The sequence below is a fragment of the Pseudochaenichthys georgianus genome, chromosome 3 (genome assembly GCF_902827115.2).
Source record: "Pseudochaenichthys georgianus chromosome 3, fPseGeo1.2, whole genome shotgun sequence".
Classification (NCBI taxonomy): Eukaryota; Metazoa; Chordata; class Actinopteri; order Perciformes; family Channichthyidae; genus Pseudochaenichthys; species Pseudochaenichthys georgianus.
In genome coordinates, this window is record NC_047505.1 from 40,517,134 (window position 1) to 40,530,574 (window position 13,441).

Genomic DNA, 13,441 nt, shown 5'->3' on the forward strand with positions numbered 1-13,441 from the left:
GAACACATTACAAATTTATTTTGGCATATACACCATGTATAGTTAAGTCATGTGTCTCTATAGATTTCTTACTTCAGGATCCTGTTGACTTCTGACCAATCTTATTGTCTACAGTTTGAACTGTTTCTATTTACTTCATATTTATATATATATTTTTAAACCATATAATTTGCATATATGGCATTAGAAATGTAATATTTGATTAAATGGTTAGATTTCGACCCTGTGAGTATGAAAACCCATGGTACACCACTCAAACAATACACACTGTTGTCAAAGCCCCATCCTGCCTCTCCTCCCTCTCCTTTCTGCCCTTTAAATGTAACTCCCATGTTGTCCCATCATATGATTTTGCCTCAGATGTGAAATGTGTTCACAGCCCCTTCACTGTGTCAGGAATAGTCTAGCTGTAACTGTAGCTAGTTTTATAAATAGGCCCTGGCCAAAGTTCAGCATGCGGCAAAGTGTCTCGAGACTTTTACAGATGAGAAAGATCTTAAGAGAGGGACTTAACTACATTACATTACATTACATTGCATTTAGCTGACGCTTTTATCCAAAGCGACTTACAATAAGTACATTCGACCAGGAAGACACAACCTTGAAGAAAACAGAATCGTATAAGTACATCAGGTTTCATAGAGCCAAGCATTTCAAGTGCTACTCAACTGGCTATAGATAAGCCAGTCCTTTATTAGTATATAAGTGCTCTGTTAGCAGTTCTTTGTTAGTCATTCTATCGCTCGAGGTGGAGTCAAAAGAGATGAGTTTTCAGTCTGCGCCGGAAGGTGTGTAAGCTTTCTGCCGTCCTGATGTCAATGGGGAGCTCATTCCACCATTTTTTCCACCAACTACTGTTTGAAGTTAATCTAGTACACTTTAATGTCCGTATGCAACTGCTGTATACTGAATTGAAAATGTTATTTTTAGAATTTGTAAAGGTGCCTGTTCAATAATAATACATTCTTTGAATTTGCTGTCAATTATGTTGTTTTTATTTTTTAACAGATAACCATTCTGGTATGGAAGAATGAAAATGAACAGCCTTGTTGCACCATTGCTCTTGTATAAGTCCAACATATCGCTGCATACTCTGAAGAGCTACAAATCATTCTTTCCCCCATAACAGATTCTCTGCATTGTCTAGAAGAGCTGGTATACCTGAATTACCAATTGTTAAGCCTCAGTTGTTGAGCTAGTGTGTCAATAAACAGCTATTGGGCAAAGCACTTAAAACTGTAATGGGCAAACTCTGTTAATTTAATAGTTGACTGGTTCTAGTGGCCCTAAGTCGTGAAGGATACTGGTTATATATAGGCAGCTCTCTTTCCTTATAAGGCCTCAGGCAGAGGCAGGTGGGGGTCGGTTAGAGACGGCTGATGGTCTTCTTTGGCCTGGTACTTGGTTTAGGCTGACTCCCTGTGGATTCAGGCTGACAACCGAAGTCGCTGCAAAGAAAGTCTCAAGGGGTAAGACAACTACAATTTCACGCTCCTTTTGTTTCTAACACTCTTGTATCTTCATCTTTAAATCAGATTTTGTGTGAAACCCAATCGAGCAGGTGGGATCAGTTAGGTGGAGGAATAGAAATACCAGATAAGGGTACAACCAAGAGATGTTGCATGGCCCTTAACAAGAGCTGAGGATTTACAATGTAATGCATGGTAGAACATAAGAATAATGAAGGTTAATTAGGTGCTGAAATGTAATCTTAATATATAAATGACCCACTGTTTTGACGATAGTTGCCTAGTTTGAGACAGGACAATTATACAGCTGGTCTCTGTGTGTTTATCATACTTAGAATCCTAATTGGTTAAAATGGACTCCCACTGGAGAGTCACATTTGGTGGGAACACTTTGGACCATTGCTTCAGTGCAGAAATAGCTGGTGTGTTGCTCTGGGACTCAATGTGTGGACATTGCTTTGATCATTTCAAAATGAAGGAACTCAAATACAAACAAGCCATCATTGTTCCATTGTATTGCAATTGCCATTAATGAGCACACAGCAAGTATTTGTAACAAAACACCAACTGTTTATGACCAAGCTGCAGAATATTAGAGGTTTTATGGTTTTGGATGAGAATTGTAGAGGTTTCCTGTTACAGATGCAGAGACTCAGGTGTCATTTCACAGGCATTTGTACTGATTCAGTATGTCGGACTAGAACATGACTTGCCTGCTTTGAAAACTCATGTGAGGGCAGTTGAGTTTAATGCTGATTTTCTTTGGAAACACAATGTCTTCCTAAGTCTGTTGATGTCATCAGATTTGTTGGAGTATTGCTCTAAGGGGATCTTCACTTACTCTTAAAGGAACAATTCCACCATCTCTATCTTATACGTGAATGTCCAGTTTGTGTTAATGATAAATGTATTCATTTTAAGCAATTCATCAATATGTGTCATATTGACCAATTAAAGCAGAGTTTGCAGCTGCAAAATCTGTTGTTCCTCTTGCATCAAGCAGTGTCATTTGACGTGGCGTAGTTAAAAGGTGAATTTCTCCACCTCTGGATAGCCTGAGGGTTCAGGTGCTCAAAATCAGAACTGCTTATCTCTCTTGTTCTAATTTTTAAATGAAGAACAAAAAAAAACTGCATTTATTTTTGCTTGTATTGCAAACTAGCTACATTTCCAACAAAATCCCCAAATATGGGTGCAGAGTCTGTTTTTGGGAGAGGACACATTTTACAGGTTTTTTTTCGGACCCAGATCTTCAGCTGTATTTATTTGGGCTAGAGGATATGGATTGCAGAGGAAAGAGGCTAAGTCAGCTGGTGCATTAGCAGTGCAAGAGGAAGTGACCGGCCATGACACTCTGGGCATCAGAAACAATGCTTCCTGATACATGAAGGCACTTTTCTTGGTCAATATATTATGCACTGGTGATTTTATTGACATTTGCCATCAACACCGATTGGACATAAAAGGTGGCAAAGTGTTTGGCAGGCTGGTTCACTGACCCTTACGTAACTTTGGGGCTTTTCCACTACTACAGCTACATTATTCATCCGGGGATTTAACTGTTTTTATTTTCTTCAGGGGACATGTGTCCATCTAATTGACGTGATGCTTGATTGTCAGTTTTTGAGCTAGACGTGACTTAAACATGCAAGGCAAGTGTTTCAGAAAAAAGCAGAAGGGAAAGTCTTTGCCAGTAGATCATGTCTCAGTAGCTTTCCGGGTGAGGTTGGGCAGGGAGAATCGCTTCATGTTTCATCTGACCGTATTTATAGTCTCTGAGGACTTAGTGACGTAAGGAACTTATGTTCCACAGCCGCGTGATGTAAGACAAAGTTATGTTCCTGCTTTGGTATGCGTACTGTAAAAAGTGTTCATGTCTGATGTTATTGTTTATGCCACGTGATATGTGTGTCAGTGTTTCCCCTACTTAATTTATTTGTTTTAAAAAGTATTTGTGCCATTTTATATCACAGGATATGACATGTGCCCAATAGAAAAGCTTTTATGATAACGCCTATTATTTTACGCTCAACATTTTAATGTTTATTTTAGTATTGTGTCAATCTCATGACACAATCTTTTATTATGTGTAAAATATGGGTAGTCACAGTTCACCAATGTGTCTAAAATTGTAATACATATACTGTATTATGTGCTCTGAATTTGGATCTGACAAATTGTTAGACAGTCTTTGGTGCAGCTGTACTGTCAGTTACTCATTGTAAACATTACTGTTCCAACAATAGTCTACATGCCTTTTGTTTTTGTTGGTGAACACATGTGTCTGTGTTAACAGTGTCGTTAAATCAATGTGTCACCTTGTCATTCCTGAAGCAGTAAAAGCTGTGTGTGTGTGTGTGTGTGTGTGTGTGTGTGTGTGTGTGTGTGTGTTTAATCTCTTTCCTTCTTCACATTTTTCTTCATTAAAGCAGCATCTCCTTCTAGAAGTCTCTTTGACAGGGTTGGTAGCCCTTGTGTTTGTATATGTTCGTGTCACTGCGTTGTTGGTCCGATGTGTAATTGTGGATCCACTCTGTTACAATGTCAGTGAGTGTTTGTTTGTTGCTGGTCCAACAGGTCAGTATCTACTTTGTCACCATGTCAACGTGGATGAAACGTGGGGCTTACGACCACGAGTACCACCACAAACAGAGCAAATATGTGGTTAAAGAGTACAGCAGGTACATGTTACACTGTAATGCTAATCCTACCCAAAAATAACAGTAGTATTGTAACAGTAGTGTGGACTAGGTTAATATAGTAAGTTGAACCTGTTTAACATTAAACTAACATCAAGATCTAACTAACACTAAGCTGTCTAAGTTAAACAAAGGCATAATTGTTTTCACAATTACTTCCCCAAGCCAATATTTGACACCATTATGAGGGCTTATCAAAGTACATTTGAATGATGGATATTGGTATATATATAAATGGACATAGGATTAATAGTTTATTTTAATGCACAAGAAGCTTTTAAAACCTTCAAGCAGCAAAAGTCAGATGGTGTTTTCTACAGATACAAAAGAAAACACCGCAGGAAAGGCTTAGCTTTACTAATTTAATCATAGGCCTCTTTGTGAAATGTTTATTATGTGGAAATAGTTAAAAATCCCACCGCCTGTAGACACAAATATTTAGCTTGAGGAACCACTGCAGGATGTGTAGTGTTAGTGTTTTGTTTGTGTTCTGTGTTTGCGGTGATACTTACCACTTAACAAATCTTATTTTTGCTGCTGCTGCTCACTTCTTCTTTTTTCTTTTTTTGCCAAGAAGCAGCTGAGCAGCAAACAGTAGTCTGACCCTTTTAACATATGAAGTAGTTCTAATTTAACAAAGTGTGGAGTGATGGGTGTTGAATTTCCCTTTACACAGCTTATTGTCCTTTACCAATTCTTATGTATTTTATTTCAAACGGAGGTAAGTATGCTTGTGTTTTTGTGTGTTGTGTCCCTTGAACTCTGAACGACTGATGACATATTACTATGTAACTATTGTATGTTAAAAAAGATTATTTCTCGCCAGACTCGATAACAATTCCAAGCACATTTTACCACAAGAAAGGATATTATTTACTTCAAATATTATTTTTCCTGTGTGACAAAGAATGTTTTCACACAGGTTTACCAAGCAGCACACTGAAATGTGCACTTGTTTGGCCAATTTGGACGAAGCAACACATCCTTCAGGCTGCCTCAATGGCTGCCATACCACAACCTGCCATCCACTTTAACACTATTGGTCTCTTTTAAAATGCAACATGGCTCCTCCAGACTCAGTCCCATAACAATGTTCCCCACTCCAACTGCTTTGTCTGTTCCTGCCAGCTCTCAGGATCCTCTGACTTTCAGGAGAGCACTCCACTCCACGTTACAGTGGCAGTAGTGGAATGACTTCTGGATTGAAGGATTTATGGACAACAGTGATGAAACACATAGACTTGAGAGCTTCCCACAGCTGGCTGCGTCCCTCATGCTGACAATCCGCAGCCCCTTTAGGCAACAGGCCATTTGCCAGCTTCAGTGGCATAGTGCTGAATATGGAATTTGGCTATGCACAAACAATTGTGTATATCAGCTGATGATGTTCCAATTAATCAGTGTCCTCCTTTTTGAAATACTGTCAGTCAACATGTTTTATGACACAAATTGCAGTTATCCTTGTTAAGGAGGCTCAGCGCACAAATGGAGACAATATTCATGTCAGACATTAGTCACATCTAAAGCTAATGACTCTCCAAAGCTCAGACTGACATGACTTTAACATGGAGTGTGAACAGTCAAGTGAAATCCTGTAATGCACGCACTTAAAAAAGCTGTTTGGTACTCAATGGTTCTCTGATGTCTACCCGGTGAGCTTACCTCAGACATTTTTGTTAAGTTGGTGTCGCCTCCACTGCTCACAGGAGAGCCAAAGGTCAGTCAGAGAGGCTTTACTTCTCTGTCTCTACTATGGAAAGGTCTTGTCAGGCATCCTGCATTCTTTCCATGGAGCAGGTTCACACCATTTTGTAAAAGCTTCAGGCTTCTGTCCCTTAAGATTGTAATGTTTTTCAAACAGAAGAGAAACCTGTGTTAAAAATGACCAATTTAATTTGGGACTCTGGCCTACAATAATATAATATCCACTGGCACAATTGTCCATGTTCCAGCAAGTACTAGGTGGGATTGGTAAATCAGTTCTGATTGACTTTACTGATTTTGATGTACTGCTCAGCAGAGCAAAGTGTGACGGCCTCAGAGATTGCCAGTAGTCCCAATCTTTGCTCATGGATAACTTGGAATTCGAATTTAGAATCAGATTACAAGCCCTTTCAAGCATTGGATACAGACTGTTGCACATGAAAGCTAACACTCAGCACAGCACCACTTTGGAGGCTGGTTATTGTATCTGGTAGGCAACTGAATAAGTGAAAAAGCCTACACAGTTACCACGCCCCATACACTGCAGTTATTCTTTCTAATGTCACGTTTTATATATCTTTAACAGTAGGTACATGTTAAAAATCACATCATATATTTAGGAGTTTACTGAATGAACAGACTTTACAAAGAAAACACTGATTGCAAACAAAACTGACTTACTGTTTGTATTTAGTTCTACGGCGATGGAGGAAAGATATGAGCACAAAACACAGTCTCGCATCCAAGAAGTGGTAAGAATCTTTTCCCGTCCAACATTGCTTTGTTTGGGAAAATGTGTGTAATTATCTGTCTGATCTGTTTTTTGAGGTAATTAATGTTATTTTGTTGTGTCATGGTACAGTATAGCATGAGTAAGACATTTATATTCATCCTTCTCTTGTAATTGTCGTTTCCCTCTGTAGGTAACCTCAAAGATGGGGGACAAATATGTGCGTGAGGAGCCGATGATCAGGGGACCGACGTTCCTGGTCCGACTCAGATCCCACACCGTGTTTGAGAAAACTCCCATCAAACTCTGCTGCACTGTTGCTGGCTTCCCCTTGCCTTCTGTACAATGGTGAGTAACAATTTAACATCTAAAACAAAAACTTTAAACTTAAAAAGAACCAAAAATTGTAAATATATATATTTTTTATTTCATGAGAATGGGTTGCATTGCATATTGTTTCTTCTTGTATGAGGAAATGTTACAAAAATTGCTGCTGAAAAAGTCTTCTACAGTATGGTCCCACACGTCTCTACGCTGGTGAGCAGTGATTTCTCTCTATTTCAGGTATAAAGACGGCTCCATCCTGGGCATGTCCTCGGGACAGTTCTTCATCGAAGCTAATGGTGGAATCCATACTCTGGAAATCCCAAGGTGCATTAATTAAAGACTTTAAGATTATTGAAAGGTCACATGTAGAGGTAGTGAACATTTGATGAGCTTGTTCCCAATTTAAAGTGTCACTCCTCCAATTCAATATTCAAACATTTAAAAGACAACCTGCATGACAAACTACAAATATCAAAGGATGAGGACAAAAAGAACCTCGTAATTTAATTTTTTTACATTACTTTTGCAAATCTCCCAGCTTTATGTTATAACAATAGTAATACAACTGATTAACAATGCAGGTGTCAAACTATTTTAACTGTTTGTTCAATGCTTTTTATGAAAGGAAATCCATTTCATATTTTAGTTTATTTTGTGAGAAACTGTTTGGTAACTTCAATAATCCAAATGACTGTTATTAAGTAATCTCATCTCTTCACATGGTTTGTAATTATGGCTCACTGCTAAACCTAACTATTCATGACACTTGCGCACTTTGGCCAGTGACTAGCTTATCGCCAGGACTGTGTATTGAATCATCAGAAAATCTTTCCTGTCAGTCCCATTAGGGTCACCACACATATTCAAACTAGAGTAGTTACGTCAGAGTCAGCTGACCGACTCGCTCCAGTCCAGGAAGCTCAGCTGTTCCCAGTGCTGACCTTAGTGCTACGTGATCCTGCGGGATTCTTCCAGTCATCACTCTCTGCTTGGATCCAGTCACCTTAAGCTCCTTCTGTCTGTTACTAACACACATTTCAGCCAACAGCAATTACTCCTCTGAGAAAAATAACTCCCTCCTCCTGAGTTGTCTTAAACTCAAAGAGTGTTAGTTAGATACATTACATTAACACTGAATGCTCTGTTAATTGAAAAGAAACCGTTTTAGAAATAGGCTGGAATATGTAAGGGGATATATCTCTTTTGAATGACAAATTCCCAGCAGCTTGTTGTCATTTTAAGCCTGGCTCATGACAGTCAGCAAAATGCAGAATCCCAACCCCCCAACTTCTCAGTTATTACAAGATGCCATTCTGTAACTCTTCTCGAACAAGCCTAACCTTGTAAACTCCCCTAAACACACAGTTTCACCGGTGCAAAGTATTCTGTAATTCTAAAAGGATCTTCTGAATGTTAATTTTGATTCAAAATAGAATACATTTGGTGCCTTCACTCAGCTAACTGCTGCTACACAGTATTCACTTCCTCTAATAATGTGGAGTCCTCTCCTTATGACTCCAGCAGCCTACGCATTCTGCCAGGCTGGAATTCCAATGTTAGCTGATACTAATGTAATATGAGGTGGTTCTGTAGAAGTTGAGAAGAGCATCAGGAAGGGAAAAGGGACAGAGTGGTTCAGACTGGCTTTCACTGCAGTAATGCATGGCTGCAATGAGACCACAACATGGCTTTGACCCCTGTAGCAGCCCTAATTTTCTCTGCATCTCCCCAATAAGTTTTCAATTTCGGCACCATCTGAGTACAGAACTTGATTCACTAGATCAGAAGCTTCTGCTATTTGCTTCTGGCTTGCTAGGATTGTAAAACATCCATGGCCTTTAGCTCTGGAGGGAACAAAGGCAGCAACATGTCATGTAAATATGATTCAGAGGAAGCATTCATAAGAGACAGAGAAGGTGATGTAACTCATCCTGCAACTTGTAAAATAAGCCCTACTGTATGTGAAAATGTTTTGGAAATGTAAACAATTGTCTTTAAAAAAAAAACCTGTCATCTATTCTGTCCTACTGTTTGTGAGAGCAGGGCTTTACTCTCTATTGACTGTGCCCACTCAGCTGCTGATTATCCCCGGCAACATAATGCACTCAAGTGGGAAATGATTGCTCATTTGGTGTATTAGTTTCATACACCCAGTACAGGCTAATCCCCCCCTGGCACTAGCTCAGTGGTTTACAGTAAGTCCTGTAGGAGCAGATCCTTGTGGAAATACAGTACATCTGCCATGAAGGCATTTCCCATGTTTTTACAGATGATTATAAACATTGCTAAAGACTCACATACACACCTAAGGCTTGATATAAGGTGACTAAGAACCATGCTAGGATAAAACCCTGACTCATGGATGGTGTTATTTACATCTGTAGGCTGTTCTAAAAATACATAGTCTATGCAAACTTGATAGGTATATTGACTTGGAAACGTGTGTGTTATTGTGCATTCATAGATGTTCCACTGGTGATACGGCCCAGTACACCGCTGTGGCCTGTAACAGCCATGGACAGGCTTCTAGTCAGGCCTCCGTCATCGTCAAGAGTAAGTCCTTCTTTCTGATCACCCTACATCTGATATGTTGTGATGTTTATCATACAGTCACACCAGAACATGCTAGTGACACTGAATGCATTTATGTTGGATGTGTAAAGTTCATGCTAATTCTGAATGTAAAAAAACCAAACAAATAATTGTCTCGTATTTTATTCTCGTATACCTGTATTCAACCTCTGTCTTAAAATGTTCTGTTTTAGTGTAGGTCCCTAAAAGCTATGTCTACTTTTATTTGCAAATGTAGTTATTTTGGGGTGGAGATACTCAGATTTGGGGAGGTATATATTTTAATGAGCCTGGATGTGACATAGAAACATAGGCGTGTTGAATCCCATGTTTTCTGACCTAGGCAGCCTGAAAATATTTGTCTGAGTTGTTTTATTTCAGTTTGTGGTTTAGGCACTCCACATTCCCAAATGTTTTTGTTCAAGCACTGAAAAAGGAAGCACGTCAACATGCATTTATTTTTTGGACACGATACAGTTTATGTTGCACAAACAAACACACTTAGTAGAAGCGGGAGGGCATAGCTCATACAGGATTAGCCCTCCCGTTAGTCATCCAGTTGCTGGATAAAGTAAAAAAAGATAATTCCGTAAGTAAATACTCACACAGATAAACAAAATTGTATATATACATACACATACATATGTACACATATATTTCATTTAAATTAGATTGGCTACTTCAGGCTGTTATTCTTCCTTTACTGCCATTACTTACCATTTGTCTGCTTATTCACCTATTTTCTTATTCTTTATTTTTACAAATTGCTACTGTTAATTATGATGACTTTTTTAATCATGTAGGGTTCAAGGTGGAGGAGGAGACCTGCTCATACGCTTGGTTGCCTTACACAGGTAAGCATCATAATTACCTCCAGCTCCCTCTTAATATGTCCAGAAATGACTGAAGATGTTTACTAGGCTGTAAAAGGTTTCTCTATTAAAAGTGGTGTGTAAAAAAATAAAAAGATAGCACCAGCCCCACTCATCTCAACTGTCTGACTCTTTTTCTTCATTTTCCCCATCCATCAGTTGCCATGCTTCCCAAGATCCAGTACACTAAAATCAACATCACTTTCCTGGAGAAGTTTGGGCCAGTGTTTGCCACCGAGGGAGATTCTGTCACTCTGACTGCCACCATGACCCTGAGCCCCAACCTGGCCAACCTGCAGCCCGATGCACAGTGGTATAGAGATGGTAATTATTATAAAAAAGCAATTTATGAAAACCTAATTACACTTTGATTGCTGGTAATATATACTGTCTGCCAACGCGACTACCAGACCCAATCTAGTGGACAGCCGGAGGCCCATCAGTGGAGGCCCATCAACGGAATATGTTACGGAGAGATCTTCATTGCTAATTCATTATAGTAAAGTAGTTAAATAGACTAGCAACTTAATTTAATTTGCTGTGTGTCCATAGACATAACTTAAAAAGGTACCATGAGGGATACAAATTCTTAATAAGTTAACCTTTTTGATATTAAAAATCATGATATGCAGTCAGATCTCATGTTTAATTCATAGAAACATATTTCTACTGTGGAATGGAGGTTTCTAAGAAGTATGCGTAAAGGGACGCTGAATGTATGATCCTGTCTGCTTTCCAGACACGCGTCTGTCTGAGTCTAAGTGGGTGAAGATCGTCACCGGCAGAGGCATCACCTCCCTGACTATCCCCAACCTGTTCAAAGACGACGAAGGCCTCTACACATTACGCATGGTCACTAAAGGAGGCACCGCCGAACACGGAGCATTCGTCTCTGTCTCAGGTAACCAAAACCTACACTGTGGTTTTATTGAATTGAACCCTTTTACTTGTTTAAATATATACTGCTTACTTATAATATGATTACTAAAATGTAACTGTGTCACTTCCTGTGTAGATGGTCCTCCCCCAGTCGCCGGTGCACCCGGTGCTCCTATGGATATTAAGATCCACGATGCCAACAGGGACTATGTCATTACGTCATGGAAGCCCCCAAATACCACCACAGAGGGACCAATCCTGGGATACTTTGTGGACAAGTAGGAGTTACTATTTGAATCCTCAATAAAAGATAAACTGACCAACATAAAGCGTGATTCCTGGAAGTAATCACATAGAGTTTGCTTGACTGTCTGTACAATGGAAGTTTCTGTCCTTAGGTACAGCGAGTCTTTTCTTTTTCTCTATACCGAATACTTTTTCTGTACGTCTCTGTCCATTTTCAGCTTTATTTTTAAACTCCTTTTTTGATTTGACCTGTCTTTTTACATTTTCCTTTTGTAGATGTGAGGTTGGAACTGAAAACTGGACCCAGTGCAATGATCACCCCATAAAGATCTGCAAATACCCCGTGCCCGGGCTGTTTGAGGGGCACTCGTACTACTTCAGAGTCCGAGCCGTCAACTCTAAAGGAGTCAGCAAAGCCTGCCGCATGTCTGAGCCCATCGCCGCGCTGGACCCCACCGAGTTTGAGAGGCTGCATGGTGGGTGTAGCTGGATTAAAAAGAAACATGTCATCCCTGTTTTTTATATTTCATCATGTAGAGAAATATGTGTCCTGTCATGAAAAATGTCACTGCTGTTCTGGTAAGTTTGGATGGGCTGAAGTTAAGTTGCTATTTGTATGTCGGCGTAAAGCAGCTGTAGTTTAGTTATGATGATACTTGAAGACTGGATCTCTGAAGTATAAAAGGTTTAACATTGTGTTTAAATTATTGTGTTTTAAAGATGTGCTCTTTAAAGGTCAATGCAGTCCTAAACATCACTGGTCCATCTGTCACCACTGATCAAAAACTAACTTGACTAACTTAAAAAAAATGATATGTGATGAACAGTCATTTTTGCCTTACAGTATGTAACTGTACAAGATGATCAATGAGTTATCAGTTTAACTTTTAAATAAATGTAACGCAGATAGGTAACAATGTTTTTGTTATCCTTTAGCCAAAAGACTTGGAGGAAACCTGGATGTTGTGTCTTACCATGATGAAGTTGAAGGTGAGTTTTATCTGAAACCTACTGTTACTACTATTTATATAATTTCCTTCAAGTATTGTTTTGTACAGAGTAGGTGAAACATGATGTGTCTCACTGTGTATGTTAACCTTCATCTGTGTGTGTGTTTTTGTGTAGCTGAAGGAAAGCCTCCAGGTGCTGCTTCAGGGATGTACGCCTCAGAAACCGACAGGACTTATGTTGTTTTGAGCTGGAAGGCACCTGCGTATTCCAGCAAGGCTCCCATGTGGTACTACATAGAGAAGGTAACAAACAATGTGACACCACTGCTGCTTGGAGTACTAACACACTACCTTGCCAGTACTGCATGTTCTTCTGTGTGTGATAGCCCTTACCTACTAAATAAAGCGATGTAGTTGGAATTCAGGCATTTCACCTCGTTGTGTGCACACATTTGTTTTGGCCCCTTTCATTCTAGTGGTAGAATAAAAACCAGGATTACCTAATCAGTTTATTCATTACCTATTCAAATTAAAATAGTTTGAATTGGTGGATTGTATGTGTGGATGACAATGAATTCTGTAAACATCTATACTGTATGTGTCCAACAATTTAAATAAAATGTCTAAAGCTGACTTTTGTGTTAAACACATTCCATCGCTGTCAAAGAAACAAACATATATCCAATGCTGTACATGTATAAGTTAATATAAGCTTCTAATACTGTGGAATACATGAGTCAGGGTTCTTACGGTCATTAAAAACCTGGAAAAGTCATGGAAATTCAAAATGCTAATTCCAGGTCCTGGAAAAGTTATGGAAAACAATATTTTTCACAAAGTTTTGGAAAGTCATGGAAATTTAACTAAAGTTGCATCAAATATAATTTATATTTTATCTAATCGCCAAAATAGTAATACTATAATGATAATAAATACTGTATCGTATAGTAATGAAACGTAAAATGGCATTTAACTGACGAGGTATTTTGCTGGT

The 13,441-nt window shown here is 39.0% G+C and overlaps 1 protein-coding gene across 1 annotated transcript in view; it reads left to right on the forward strand.

Moving 5' to 3' along the window:
• The first annotated feature begins 1,360 nt into the window (after positions 1-1,360).
• Positions 1,361-13,441, forward strand: part of myom2b (myomesin 2b) — a 29,468-nt gene continuing 17,387 nt past the window's right edge. Inside the window, exons 1-13 of the mRNA XM_034075030.2 lie at positions 1,361-1,469; positions 4,047-4,150; positions 6,567-6,624; positions 6,796-6,950; positions 7,167-7,253; positions 9,394-9,482; positions 10,304-10,354; positions 10,532-10,696; positions 11,112-11,273; positions 11,388-11,529; positions 11,774-11,973; positions 12,434-12,487; positions 12,623-12,750. Coding sequence (XP_033930921.1) covers positions 4,068-4,150; positions 6,567-6,624; positions 6,796-6,950; positions 7,167-7,253; positions 9,394-9,482; positions 10,304-10,354; positions 10,532-10,696; positions 11,112-11,273; positions 11,388-11,529; positions 11,774-11,973; positions 12,434-12,487; positions 12,623-12,750 — 1,374 coding nt within the window. The 5' untranslated portion in view covers positions 1,361-1,469; positions 4,047-4,067. The remainder of the gene's footprint in view (positions 1,470-4,046; positions 4,151-6,566; positions 6,625-6,795; positions 6,951-7,166; positions 7,254-9,393; positions 9,483-10,303; positions 10,355-10,531; positions 10,697-11,111; positions 11,274-11,387; positions 11,530-11,773; positions 11,974-12,433; positions 12,488-12,622; positions 12,751-13,441) is intronic.